This window comes from Argiope bruennichi, chromosome 8 (assembly GCF_947563725.1).
Source record: "Argiope bruennichi chromosome 8, qqArgBrue1.1, whole genome shotgun sequence".
NCBI classification, from domain to species: domain Eukaryota; kingdom Metazoa; phylum Arthropoda; class Arachnida; order Araneae; family Araneidae; genus Argiope; species Argiope bruennichi.
The window spans coordinates 13,156,735-13,171,492 of NC_079158.1; the positions used below are offsets into that span (position 1 = coordinate 13,156,735).

General features: G+C 29.5%; 1 protein-coding gene across 2 annotated transcripts in view; it reads right to left on the reverse strand.

The window, feature by feature from the left end:
* The window catches only part of LOC129981319 (membrane progestin receptor gamma-like), a 79,329-nt gene that overhangs the window by 11,844 nt on the left and 52,727 nt on the right, over nucleotides 1-14,758 (reverse strand). For both annotated transcript variants that reach the window (XM_056092109.1, XM_056092110.1), the window contains exon 2: nucleotides 10,048-10,234. In XM_056092109.1, the coding sequence (XP_055948084.1) occupies nucleotides 10,048-10,234 (187 nt within the window). The remainder of the gene's footprint in view (nucleotides 1-10,047; nucleotides 10,235-14,758) is intronic.

The window sequence follows — 14,758 nt, forward strand, 5'->3', positions numbered from 1 at the left end:
ATAAAATTCGATACAAAAATTTAACATCTATAATGTCGACATCTGCCAAATTTTGAACCAAATAAAACAAGGTGTTAAACGTCTGTCAGTCTCTACTTTCAGAAGCATGTAAAGCGATACATCAAAAATGAAATGACTTAATTATATTAAATTTAATATGAGATTTTTATGATTGCATTGTCAAATTTTGGTTTAATTGATTGCGAAAAAATGGGTCCAAAACACAAATACCCTTTATTAGAGAGTACGGGAGAAAGCTTTAAGGAGACCCCTCTCGCTTTTTTATAATGATGTTTCTAGAGAAAAATGTTTCTTTCTCAGTTTCTTACTTTTTTATTGCTATTATTTGATCTGCAATACGGAAATTTACAAGCCGTGCTTGGAAATGGGGGTGTGAAACTAGCTCTATATTTAGAAGTATTTATAAAATAAATATATAGCATGAGTTACTTTCAGTTCTAAAGAAAAATGACTTCTTTAAGGAATAAAATTAATTCTTCTTGGATAACTGAGGAAAGCAATTACTGCCCACAAAATTTCCTCCGCAGTAAAAAAAAAAAAAAAAAAAAAATGCTTACAGAAAAAAATTTATTATCAGATAAGTATTAATTGCACAGTTGTAAGGGTTTTTTTTTTTGCAATTTTTATCGAAATAAATCTAATATTTTATTAGAGGATTTATTAGATTCAGCCAGGGACACGTAATTTTTTTGAATTCCAGTTAATCTTTTAGAGGATAGTTGAAACAAAGAAATAATGATATTTGAGATAATATCAATAACAATTATCTAAAATATTCACTTAAATAACAAACAAACTTAAACTGCCTAAAAATGCACATAAATAACAAACATTTGCCAGTGCAGTATTCAATTTCTTAATATTCAATTGACTGAATTCTCTCGTACAAGCGTGGCTTGCATAATGCATAAAAGAATTATTATGATTTTAAAGATATATACATTTATTTATTTAAAAATATTGTTTACGACATCCGATCAAACCAAAACGAATTACCAGATCGAAAATACGAAGATAAATTTGAAGTGATTTGAATAATACTTATAATTTTCATACCATTGATTTAAAAGGAATTTCAATCGTTTATCTGCACGTAAGAACAGTTTTGCAGGGTTCCCGTTACATTACTCTTTTAAGAGGCAAAATATTGATTCAAAATTTTAAGAGAATTAAAATTAATATTTAATTTATCAAGAAATAACAAAACTGTAAAATAGATGGAATAATTTATTTCTAAATAAACTCAAAAGCCGAAATAATGTAATAAATAATCGGCGCATCTTAAAATGTCTAACTGCTTACAGCCTTTCTTTTCAACAGGCTAACAAAGGAAGATCCAAAAACTTGCCATAAAAATTGGCACCGTCATAGGTTTGTTGGCTTTGAGATTGCATCCAGAGAGTTAAATGCATTGTATCTTTACGTGTTTCTTTCCGCATTGTTTGCACGACATTACGAGCGGATCGCTCTGACATTCACCTTTTCACTTAAGAAGGCCAAACTCGCGTACGAAAAGAAACCTTCATGCCCTTTTGTCTCATATTCTTCTTTATAAATTTAGAAAGCGGGGTTGAAAAAAAAAAAAAATCTGAGTGAGTAGTCTTCCCCAAATTTCCTCGCATACTCTCTTATAAAAGTTTATTCCCGAGAACGTCTTGCATAACACTGGTTTACAATAATTATGAAATGTTAACCTTTTTTGTGAATTCAGTATTTTTACTGAGTTCATTGGCTGATTTGTTTTAATATTTATTTTTGTGATTAACCTCTTACATGCGATAAAAAGCAACCGAGAATCGAATGATTGTTTTGGCCCCTTTTTTTGCAGTTGAAGAAAACAAATATTTGACATAGAACTAAGCTTGTAATTACAAAATCACGTACCAAATTTGATTATTTAAATCATAGCGTTTTTGAATCATCACGTTTACATGTTTCTGAAAGTACAGACCGACAGACGGCTAACCCTTTATTGGATTGGACTCAAAATTTCACAGTTATCTGCCCTATGGATGTTAAATCTGTGTACCGAATTCTATTCTTCTAGATCCCTAAGTTGTGATTATAGTTTTAACTTATATTAGAAAAGCCGGACAGACAGACTTCTGAACGGATTTTGTTCGAAATTGAAAAGAAATTTTCAAAAATTGGTGTAAAGACCGTTACCAAATCTCATCTGCCGAACTCAACTTTTTGAGTTATCTTTGTCAGAGATAGACAAATAGATATTCTCCAAAAATGTATTTTTCGATCTCAAGGGTGTGATAAAAACGTAGAAATTCTTCAAAATCTTAGGTTTAAAATCTTTGGCGATTACAATACTTTCTATATAATTCGTATACGAAAAAGTGAGAAAGTTGTGCAGTACTGCTGCTACTTTTAATTCCAGCACAAGAAAGAAAGTAAATGCATGAGAGCAGAATTTTTAAAAATGTTGGCCAGTATAACAACCTTTTCCCGAGAATGAAATGTTTTAGGGTGCGATTTTAATCTGCTTCGTCTGAGACGAATAGGAAAAGAGGAATGTTCACCAATTATAATTAAGATACCTCAATAATCCAATTTGAATGTACACGAACTTCATTTTGGGATTATATTTCACTAAATCGCATTGATGTGACAAGAATGAAACTGGAATTCTCTAGACAAATAAAAAACAACAACCTATATTTAAAAAAATATTTAGTCATTAAATTGTTTTAAAGGCAAAGATATATTTTTTTTAAAAATATTTTTCTTATAAATAATGAAGAACAAATTATATTTGACTAGCAACTATTTCATCAGTAGTGCATGAATTTCATTTTAATTTGGTCTCCAATGCATAATTTGATAATGCGATCCTCCTTTTAAACTTCAAATTGTATTGGGCATTTAAGTTGCATTATTTTAATAGCCTTGTACTTATATTGTTCATTGTGTTCATTGCGACCTTGAAGAGTCGAGTGGCACGGCGTAAATAAACATGTTACCTAGTGTCTGATTGCACGTTGTCACTGCTATTTTCAGTATCTTATACCTCATGCAAAAACATGCGGCTGAAAACCATTTTAAAGTGGTTCATTGTATTTTATATCGAATAGCACGTTCATTGAATTAAAACATTCTGGTAAAAGGACTGGAAAAACTAATAACCACGATCATTCAATTTACAGAATATATTTCCTAATTTATTTAATATCTTAGAGGTCTTAGTCATTTCATAATTCATAAAAAAAGAAGAAATAGAATAAACAGTAGAATTCATTACGATATTGCTAAAAATTATGGAGTATATAAATACAATATTCATTCATTAAATTTCAAAAATAAAAGAATCGCATATTTAAGTAAGAGACAAATAATAAACAATGAAAACGATTTGAATTTATTACAATAAAGAAAAGTTTCGTTTCAATGAGTAATATATATATATATATATATATATATATATATATATTCATTGAAATATTATTTTTATTATATGTATTATTTTTTATATTCATCCTCCTCCGATAAGTATTCTTAACTTTTAAAATCTCTCTCTCTCTCTCTCTCTCTCTCTGTGTGTGTGTGTGTGAGAGAGAGAGAAAGAGAGAGAGAGAGAGAGAGAGAGAGAGAGAGAGAGAGAGAGAATTACAATGCAATATAATATAAGAAATAACTTCTATAGTGTATACCTATCAAATTTTGATCCAACTTATATAAAGGCTTAACAGTTAGTCGATTTCTATATTCAGAAGCACGTAAATACGATAACTCAAGAACGCCATGACTTAAATAAGTCACATTTGGTAAGTGATTTTGTGACTACAACTGCATCTCTGTGTCAAATTTTGGTTTCAATCGACTAGCAAAAATGCGTCCAAAACATAAATTCGATTTTCGGATACTATTAATAAGTCAAATTTGGTAAGTGATTTTGTGACTACAACTGCATCTCTGTGTCAAATTTTGGTTTCAATCGACTGGCAAAAATGTGTCTAAAACACAAATTCGACTTTAGGGTACTATTAATTGCAAGCCAAGATTAATTACCAAAACACTCACCGGATCAGAAGACAATTTCAGTAAAGATTCTAAATTCACGTCGAGGTCTAATATTTCTTTACTACAGTACGCTAATGCCATTCAAGGTGCTATTTGCTTTAACAAAAGTCCATCACTTTTAGCGAGATGTTGAGAATAACACCTTTATTATAGAGTATAAGAGAAAGCTTTTAGAAGACCGCTGTCACTTGTTCTGAACACAGTTGGAATTGAAATAAACAATCAAAAAATAATGCTAAAGAAAGAGGAAAAGTGTTTTTCATCTTCCTGTTTATGTTTCCCAGTTCGCTAGGTCTTCACTGGCGCATTCAGTAGTCACGGTTCTCAATTATTCTTCCTGTTCATATTCAGTCTGTAAATATTTTAAAAATACCTTCACATTGAATCATTTCTCTTATCAGTTCTTTACATCCAACATATTAGTTCCAACGAAAGATATAACATCACCACAGAATAAAGAAATTGTATAATCCTGTCCGATTGCTTCTTATAATTCGTTCTTTTTAACATACGGATTAAATATTTGATAACAAGTTATAACAGCATACACAAATGCTAGTCTGGAGTGTTATTTGCGAAGGGCATACATAATATTTAAGGGTTTACATAATATATAGGGTTTACATAATATTTAAATGACGGTTGACATATTTAATTTCCCATGAAATGAATTAAAAATTAAGAATTTACTTTCACCTTTTTCAACACGCATATAAAATAAATGTAGTCATTTTGAATTCAATTTTTCAAATAAGCTAAAAAAAATATGAATGTATTCTTATTTACCAATCGATAGGTGAAGAAGAATAAGTTTTTAATTTCAATAAATGTTCACTTAATGCTTGCGTTCAGTAGTGTATTTTAGTTTAGTTTTCGATAGCTTGTACTTTAAACTATCGAAAATTGGATTTAAAAAAAATCAGATAAAAAGCATTAGAAGAGAAAAGTACAAAATAAATAAAATCTATAGGAAAACTATTTTATATTTATGTACAATTAGAAATTAGAATCTGTATGAAAAGGAATTATTATTACTAAAATTCGATATAAATTAAAAAGAGCATATCTATTGATACCGAAGGTAGAAGAATTTTTTTTAAATGTGAATATCTTAATAATCTCTGTATATAAAGCGCTAACGTACGTGGCACAAAAATCGAACTTATTACTAATTGTCGAATGGCAACAGTTAAATATCAATAAGACATCATATGAATTTCAAATTCAGGCTGCTTTATTCATTGAGCGTTTTTACAGCTATACTGAATCAAATGCTTCGCTTTGCTAATTAATGTTGTTGCAAAATATTATTAGAAGTGTTCTGAAAATGGTTCGCCATGGGCATTCAGTCAGAGGAAAGAAGATATAAAAGAAATCAAGAAATAGGCCTTAAACAAAAAGTTCAATGAAGAGCAAAAGCAGGTTTAACAATTGCCAGAAAAATAATTTTAGTAAGACTTAAGATTAATATACGATTTCTTGCTAAGCACATCAAAATCGTGCCAATCATCCCAAAACTCTCTAAAAGTCTGCATTCCTGGGTATATACCAGAAATTCTAACAAATGGATTTCAAAGTTGCAATCAAAAATTGTCACGATTATATTTGGTGAGAAATCGCTCAAAAATTGTTCAATTTTGGAGCCTGTATATTAATCTTAAGTCTAACCGTAGTAGCTATGACTTGCCTTCGGAAATTAATACTTATATCTTCCAAAACAACTATCTTAGAAAAAGGGCTTTTTGTTTTATTTAAGATTTTAAAAAGTTACTTTTTTAAAGAGATAAATTCTATTTTCGTACAATTTTTCATTTAACTTCTATAATATTTTTAATTCAATTCGATACACTATCAGAAACAATGTTTTTATGGAATTCAAACTCTCCCTGAAAACATTCAAGGACTCCATGAAGCTAATAACATTCTGTTAAAGATACCTAAAATTCCCTTGTTTAAATCGACACGTAGCAAAGAAATCCCTATAAAAATTTCGTAGTAAAATCACCGAAGGAAAAAAATCCTGGTCTCTTCTACTCTTGCGTCGTGATGTAGATTGAATATTTCTTACCACTTATTCTTTTTACGTAAATAATGTCTCCCGTGATGAAATAAATCGAAATTCTAAACTTTCAAAAGTTTCTTCAATTCGGCGACGCAACTGCTAAAATATGTTTATATATATATATATATATATATATATATATATATATATATATATATATATATATATATATATATATATATATATATATATATCTGTGTGTGTGTGTGTGTGTGTGTGTGTGTGTGTGTGTGTGTGTCCAGTAAGCACATTCTTTCTTAAAAGATCCCTGTGTTTCCCTTACATGTGATTGACATGCGTCAGAAATCCCTATCAGAATCTTACTAATATATTAGCACATTGAAGAAGTATTTTCCCTATCAAAATCTAATGTTATATAAGGCGAGGGATAATTTATTTCGCCCTTTTTCCCCACTTCCGCTTTGTACTGCGCTGTGGCGGACGCGCAATGTCCGTGTCTTTGCTTGTAAATAATTATGCTTTCCCAATGGATTAAAAAGAATTTAAAAATGTAAAAAGTATCTTCACTGTCTTCAAACTGCATTCTGCTTCCCATAAAATAATGCTTATATATATATATATATATATATATATATATATATATATATACAAAAGTATTAGAATCAAGTTAATAGGAAAAACAAAAAATCAAATAAAAATTAAACCAAATGGAAGGTATCAATTTTGGTTCCAGGACAGTTTCGATGTATTTTTTAGCATTCAGGATGCCATCAATCACTTGAATTCGGCCCACACCATCTGCAGACATACATGCCCAAATCATGGCATTTGTTGTGGTTTTTATAGTTGCTTCAATGCAATCAGGACGAAGCGCTTCACCTACTCTACGTCTCACGTATTTTCTACCATCACTACCAAAGAGCGATATTTTAGTCTCATGGCTCCAGATTACTTGCTTCCATTGATTTTCTGACCATTTAATGTGTTCTTTTGCCCATTTAACTCGTTTTTCGCGTTGCTTTTGATTTAAATATGGTTTTTTCCTTGGAATTCTAGCTTCTAGTCCAAATCCTTATAACCTTCTTCTTATTGTTCTTGAACTTTCTGCAATACCCGCTGCATTCATTTCACATCTAATGGCATCTGATGAAATTTTTCTATCTTGAAGGCATAGCCGTTTAATTTTTCTATCGGCAGTAGCACGTGCATATTTTTCGGCCTGATTTGGCCTTATTTTCCACTGATTTCGTTTTTTCATAACGTAAACAGAACTTTCATACACCAGAACAAGTCACTGAACCACCAACTTGGCTTGCAATTTCAGCATAAGAGAGGCCATTTTCTCTCAATATGACAATTCGGCTTCTTTTTGTAGATTTCCAATCAGTTCTTCTTGTTGGTGATATTGTTTAAAATTAGTTTAATTAAAAAAAATATCCAAAAACAGCAATACTCTATTTAATTGTACTAGTATGCATCATTCCGCAAAATATTTCCACAACAATAACTCTTTTACCATCCAAATAACCTAAACTATAGTTACAGATATTTGATGGGTCCCCAGAACAGTGTTTGTGACTGGCTAGTACGCTTTTATTACAAAACACGTCATAATTCAAAACCATTTGTGTTTGTTTCTGCTACTAAAATGAGCGTAACTTTTTTTGTAATACAGATATTGTAATACTGTTTTTGTTATTAAATTTTAAATTAAATTACCTTCAATTTGATATACAAACGCTTGTATTTAAGTGAAAATTAATATATTCTACAATCACGCAAAGTTGAAAAACATGAAACTTTCAAAAAATGTCCACACTTTTGGCCACCACTGTATATATTATATATATGTATATATAATGCTAATGTACTTGGCCCAGAAATGACTATTATTGCTTGCTGTCGAATGAATGGCAATGATAAAATTCAAACAAACCATCATAGAAATTTTAGACTGTTTCATTAAAAGTTTTTACAGATGCATTGAGCTCTTCTCTCCTCTTAGCTAACTAATGGGGCTTAAAAATATTATTCGAATTATTATTCAGGAAAAAGTTTGCTGTATCACCAAAAAAAAAACCCCATTCAATCAGAGGAAAGAAGATATAAAAGAAATCAAGAAATAGGCTTCAAACGGAGAGTTGAATCGAGCGCAAAAATAGATTTAACTGCAGGCAGATGGATTATCGCTATCACTTATCATGTTTATTGATGATCATATCTTCCAAAATAATTGTCTTACAAAAATGATCTTTGTATTATCTTAAGATTCAAAAAATTTCCTTTCAAATTATATCAATTTTATTTTTATATAATCTTTCTTATTTGTAATTCAATTTGATGTAGAATTTGTTTTGAAATATTATGATGAATTAAACTCATCCATAAAAACATTCAATCGTGTGTTTTTATCTATCATTAACTCTGTTGTAAGACTTTCATTTCACAAGTATATACTTTTTTATTTTGTAATAAATTGATCCAATGGAATTCATGTTTTCAGTCATATCATATAACAAGGTAAAACCTTTTTAAAAAATGCATTCCATATTAATCATTTAATAGCCTTAACTAAGTTAACAATCTAGTCGAGAAAGCTGGTCGTCAAAGGCGGCTTGCTTGTTAAAAACATGTATTGTCAATTAATATAATATGATTCAGTGAAAGTATTTTTTTCCTTGATTTGTTAATACATCAAATAACATGGCCTTTTCTCTCGTTGTTGTACAGTGAAGAAATAGTCCACTCGACTTGTACTTTGGCATGGAAAAAAATACATAACAGCAATTTTATTAGTTTTAGCTATTAAGCTGGTTATCTAAAGCAATCCCCTTAAACTTGCTCCCGGATATATCACCGGTAGAAGGAAGAGAAAGGGGAAATTTTTAACATCCGTTTTTAGAGATTTCAATAAAAAGCTATCAGTGTGACTGGAAACATTTGTATAAAGAGTTGTAGGTATTAACATGATTCACATTATGAGTTATTGAACGTTATAAAAGTTTAATCAGGTCAAAAATTATTTTAGAAAAATACAATCTAGAAAAAATATTTTTCAGTTTTTCTATTTATTTTAAAAATTAAAGCAACATTTTTAGAATTCCACTTAGGTTCCTAATATATTTAAAGTAAAAACCGGTGACAATTTTAGATTGATATATGCATTATTTTTTGAAAATTTCGACTTAAAAAACAGGCTCGTCGAAAATGGCTATAAACAAGAATTCGATGACTGAAAATAGTCAGATTCTAAAAATATTGTTCTACGATATTGATGACAAAATCACTCATCGAATTCTCTTTTTTTTTAAGTTTCTGCGTGTGTGCAGATTGTTATGAGCGAGGATAAAACCTGGGACCTTGTGGTTCGCAGCCGAGTAACAAGCCCACAAGACAAAAGCAATTACCCATGTTTCGTAGCTGTTATCTTGCTTATAAGGTTTTCACTACACGTGTTGGAGTTATCGCGTTCGGATACTTGCAGACAAAGAGACTGACAGGCAATTTTTTCATGGAATGAATCCAAAGAATTATACTGATGTATAACTTCAATGAATGAATTTAACAATTTTCTAATTATTTGTTTTCTTAAAATCTCGTAATTACATAGAAATGGGCAGACGAATAAGATGGATAGACGGTTCCATAGACGGATTTCATTCCAAATTGGAGACAAACTTGCAAATCTGTCTGCTGTCTAACTAACAAAAAAGAATTTATTGGTGTCGTTTTTTCTTTTCTTCAAAAAATCTTTACTTTTATAATTATCATAAAGGATGTGCCAACCGTTGTGCATGAAAGTCTGGAAAGACCTTATTTGTAAATTGCTGTATTTCTACGATCTTCAACTAAGTGTAACATTGTTCTTACAAAAATGTTTAAAATAAATTTTATTGTGAGTATAGTGAATTAGAATAAATGTATACATAAAATGCTACCAAAATAAAAGAATTCTAATTATTTAATCCACTTACTATTACTAGTATGTCCAATCGGCGTGTTTTCATAGGTGGTGGGTTGTAGAGTCGTTTGACTTTTCCCCCGCTTCTTGCGTATAGAACTGCGCCGGCGGAAAGAACCTTTACGTTTCATTTTGGTCACAAAGGATATCACTTTAATTCTGGATACATTTATTTCAAGTCCTTCAAATCTCTCTAACTTCTAAAAATATTCATTTTAAAAATAAAATAATATATTTAGTATAAATCTTCAAATAAATGTTTAGAAGTTTTAGAATTTAGGATAAAAATGTTGTATTTCAAACTTAAATACATTAATAAAAATGTAAGATAAAGTACAAAGAAAAAATTTAAATATTAAATTAAGAAAAATTTCTTTGAGAAATTAAATTGGTATAAAATATATTTGCGTGAAATTTTGAAATGAAACTTTTCGATGTGCGAAATTTTCATGTTGAATTACACACTACAAAATCACAAGTTTCAGCGAAAACTCAAAATTTGATGGAATATTTTTCGTTGGGCAGTATCCGATCACCCACAATCCATTCTTATACCGAGAGATTACTACCTTGGAAGGTATACAAGAGCTCGTTGCTTGTAACATATGCTTAAATTACCAAGGAAATTACGTTAAAAATTAACGAACCGTCTGTATCTTCAAAAAACAAAAACAAAACAAAACAATTTTTTCCCCCTCAAAACGGTTCTTACTTAAAAAAATAAACCTTGTATTTATAAATTGTGGTGCAAGTTGTTATAGATTTAACAGGCAGATGATATTAAGATAAATGCTATAATTCTAAATTATAAAATCCTTTTTGCTTATAAATGAGAATGGAAAAATGTATTATTCTTTCATCATTGTTCCAAAAATTATGCACAACCATCAAAAAACATTAAGGGTGTTGAAAGCTATAAATTAGCAGTTGAAATAACTGAAATATGAAGAAAAGAACGAAGTAATAAATTACCTGGAAAAGCACAAATCTTTCAAGGTAACGGATGAGAGTCAAAAAAGCAAAATAAGTATAAGTATTTAAACAGGTGGGAACAACAAACTCACAATGGCTGGTAAACTGTATGCAATGAACTTTCTGAGAAATACTCGGATGCGAAAGAATGTAGAGTGTATGATTAAGAAGGAATTTTCATTGCAAAGAAAAATACCGTTTATTAAAGGATAAAGCGGTATTTTGTTTTAACTTTTCTTAATTCGTAAAGCTAGTTATTTCAAAAAAAAAAAACGAATATATGTTTTGAATGTTTTTACAAAATTAAATGAAAAAAACTTCTTTTAATTTCGAAAAAAAAATGAATTAAAAAAACCATTCATTTGCTTTAAAATTTATTAATTTGTTGATTTTTAATCATTCAAAGTAATGCCTAGCCTAAAACGTGCAAAGATAAAATATTGCAGAATCTTATTCGTATAAATCATAAAAGTTACATACCTATTACACGATTTATTTCATTTTCAAAATGCGTAATTTGAGCTTTTTGTAGTTTCAGAAAACAAATCTGGAAAAGTCTTCATTCACAATTACTTGGATTTCAACAAAAGTAATCACGTCATTATAGGCATGTAAGCAGTAGAAAAAATTTAAAAGTTCTAAGAATCGATAATTCTTTTTTGTTTCAATTCTAATCATTTTAGTATGTTCCTATTGTGCAGTGACCTAATAGTTTCTGAGCTGTCTAGTCGCAGATTGAAGATCATTATCATCAAAAGATACGCTGAGTAATTAGACGTTCGTTGGGGATGAAAGCACTTCATATGTGTCATGGAATTAGGAAATAAGGTGATTCTCTTGTCTCTGACTTCATCATTTAACCGCTGTCCAACCTAAAAATTATTAGCCCTACGTGTTGCTTTAAAATGGATTTCTAGTACAACTAAAAGCAAGATTATCAATTTAAATTAATCTCTCTCAAAAGATTCATACTATAGTTAGGTGATTTTGTGAACATATTCCCCACTGGTGCGGTGTGGAAGTTTGGAGAGGGCAGTACCAGCTCAGGTGTCGTCCTCGCCATCTAATCGCAGTTCAAAATCACGAAGTCTGTCCCAAAATATCCCCAGTGTTACTTTAAAATGGTATGTTAATATAACTAAACTAACCTAAACTTGTCTATAAATTCCAAGTATAAAAAGGAAAAAGATAAAAAAAGAGAGAGATGAAAAGGCACAGAATAAAAGATGAAGTTTTTATTTCTAATAATAATGAAGTTGAAAGTTACTCTGTCTGTCTGTTGACGATCTACAGAATGAATGCACGAAACCAGAGCCATTAAATTTGGCACAGGTATACTTTGAATACTGAGGATGAGTACCTTAGAATGACTCCCCCCCCCCTCTAACTTTAATTTCTCAAAAATTCAACTACATTTCGAAGTTTCCTACCACTTTTCAGTCAATAACTTCTTAAAGAATTATCACACGAAAACTATTTTTATCCCATTTTTAAGGAAAGACAATTTTTTTTATAGTAAAATTAATTTGCGTATTGTATAATATGCAGTCTAATTTTTATGATTTAAAAAAAATCCTTATTCATGATCAAGGGAGCTCAAAGGGAAAATTTTTTTCTACCTTTCCCTTTCAAAATGAAAGGAAGAAATGTAAACAAACAGAACGCAGAGGAGAAGATAAGAGGGAAAATTTCATGGATTATTCCCGAAAAAATCGTTTCCCTTAAATTCTTAATTTTGATGATTTTTTCTAATGCTCTGAAGCATTTGAATCACATTTTAAAATGTGGAAGGTTATCTTTTCACTGATATCGCCAATCCTCTTTTTCTGGTATTTTATATAAAAATTTTCGGAATTTGCTTCAAATTCACCGTTTTAATTCGCCTAAAATATTCAATTTTTTTAATTTTTTCCTTTAAGATTTGACACTTTCGATTTACAATTTAGTAAAGAAGTTCTTTCAAGAAATTCAATTACAATGCCATCGATAGGATGAAATAGATAATGAAAGAAGTACTAAAGCAGCGAAAAATTATATTTTTTCCTAGATAAATGTTCTTTTTGATAAACGTAATAAATACATAAATATACATACTATTTTTGATCGCAGATGATTATTCATGCAATTCTAATGATGGGTCAAGTTATAAAGATTATTATATATGTTTATTGTATACATTATCATTTTTATTTAATTTTAGGAGCCACTTATATTTTTATGTGTTTTAAATTAAAATAGTTTTTCAAATTTTTCAACACTATAACGAGAAGGTCAAATGAATATTTAAGAAACACAAGCTGCTGTGCAATTGCAATTATTGGCAGTTCTGCCAACATCAGATTTAAATGACCTTCAAATAAACTTAGCTTATAATATAATAAACTTTTGCTTGGACCTTTAATTTTAACAATCGTTTTTCTCAAACCTAAAGGTTCATTATAATCAAGAATTTCAATTTGAAATTACTTTTTTGAATAGCTTTAATTACATATTATTGGTATAAAGTACAGCAATACCGATTATTTAAAACTTTTTAAAAAATTTTGAAGCTAACAAAATATGCGAACTCATTTGTTTCAAAAGGTGACAAGTTTTACAATACATTTTTGACAATTTCAAAAATTTTATTATAAATATGAATAAAGATTTGAAAGAATCTTTAATTACGAATTTTAACAATAATAATGACTACAAACTGAAACCTGGCATTTCCAAGTTTCATCGAGTGCAAAAGCACACGTACATATGACGATATCTTTTTAATGATAATTAGCTCTTAACGAAGGATAAACCTAATTGAATAATTACGAGTATTTATCCGGCATTAAGAGATTAAAAGAAATTATTCTTGAAATTATCAAAAGAAATTTGTGATCTTCGATCACTGATAGCATTACAAATGTTCATTAGCAATATTTCAAATAATTGTCTTTGATTTTTTCTACAAAACAAGACAAACAATGTCCCAATTAATAAAGAATGAATACTACTTGTCATATAATGAACCATTAAGTTCAATCTAATCAATGCCTTTAGTATGCTCCAATTTATTTATTTTATATGTTGATGAAAAATGGTATCAAGAAAGCTATTTTAATTTTTTTTTCCCTTTCACTGCCGCATTATCTTTAAATAAATGTGCAATCCCATTTTTAAAATCTTTTTCTTTTATTTTATAAGTACATTGATTAAAACAAATGAGAAATCATTTTGTACTTTCAATAAAATTTCTTAGGCAACTTAGATTAAGAAATAATGCAAAATACTATTTTTTCCTTAAATGTTAAGATGCTACGAAAAGAGATAAATACTTAACGTAAAGACAGCAATAACAAACAAAGGAGAATGTGACCTCAAATGAGGCAGCGCAGCGTAATAATTATTCACGGTGATATGCAACCACTTCCAGACTGTCTGGTGATTGCAGAATAGGTTATTCTCGTGGTCGAGATTTCCTCACCTTTGTTTACGAAATGCACAGACATTCCCGTTGCTGTGCAAAGGGATAAGGCAAATGAGAATACAAGAGAATAACAAAGAAACGCAAACATCGAAGTCTTTCTGAGTCATAGTAAATGTTAAAAAAAATATTATATCACGAATTTTAAGACGCGATATAATAAAACGACTTTAAAAAGTGGCAAGAAATGCTGCAAAAGAAGTTTATTGAGTTGTAATGAAGGTTTTTATTCTAATTTGCATTCATTAATCATGTTTCTTAATCTTCTTAACACATTTTCTATGTATTTTCT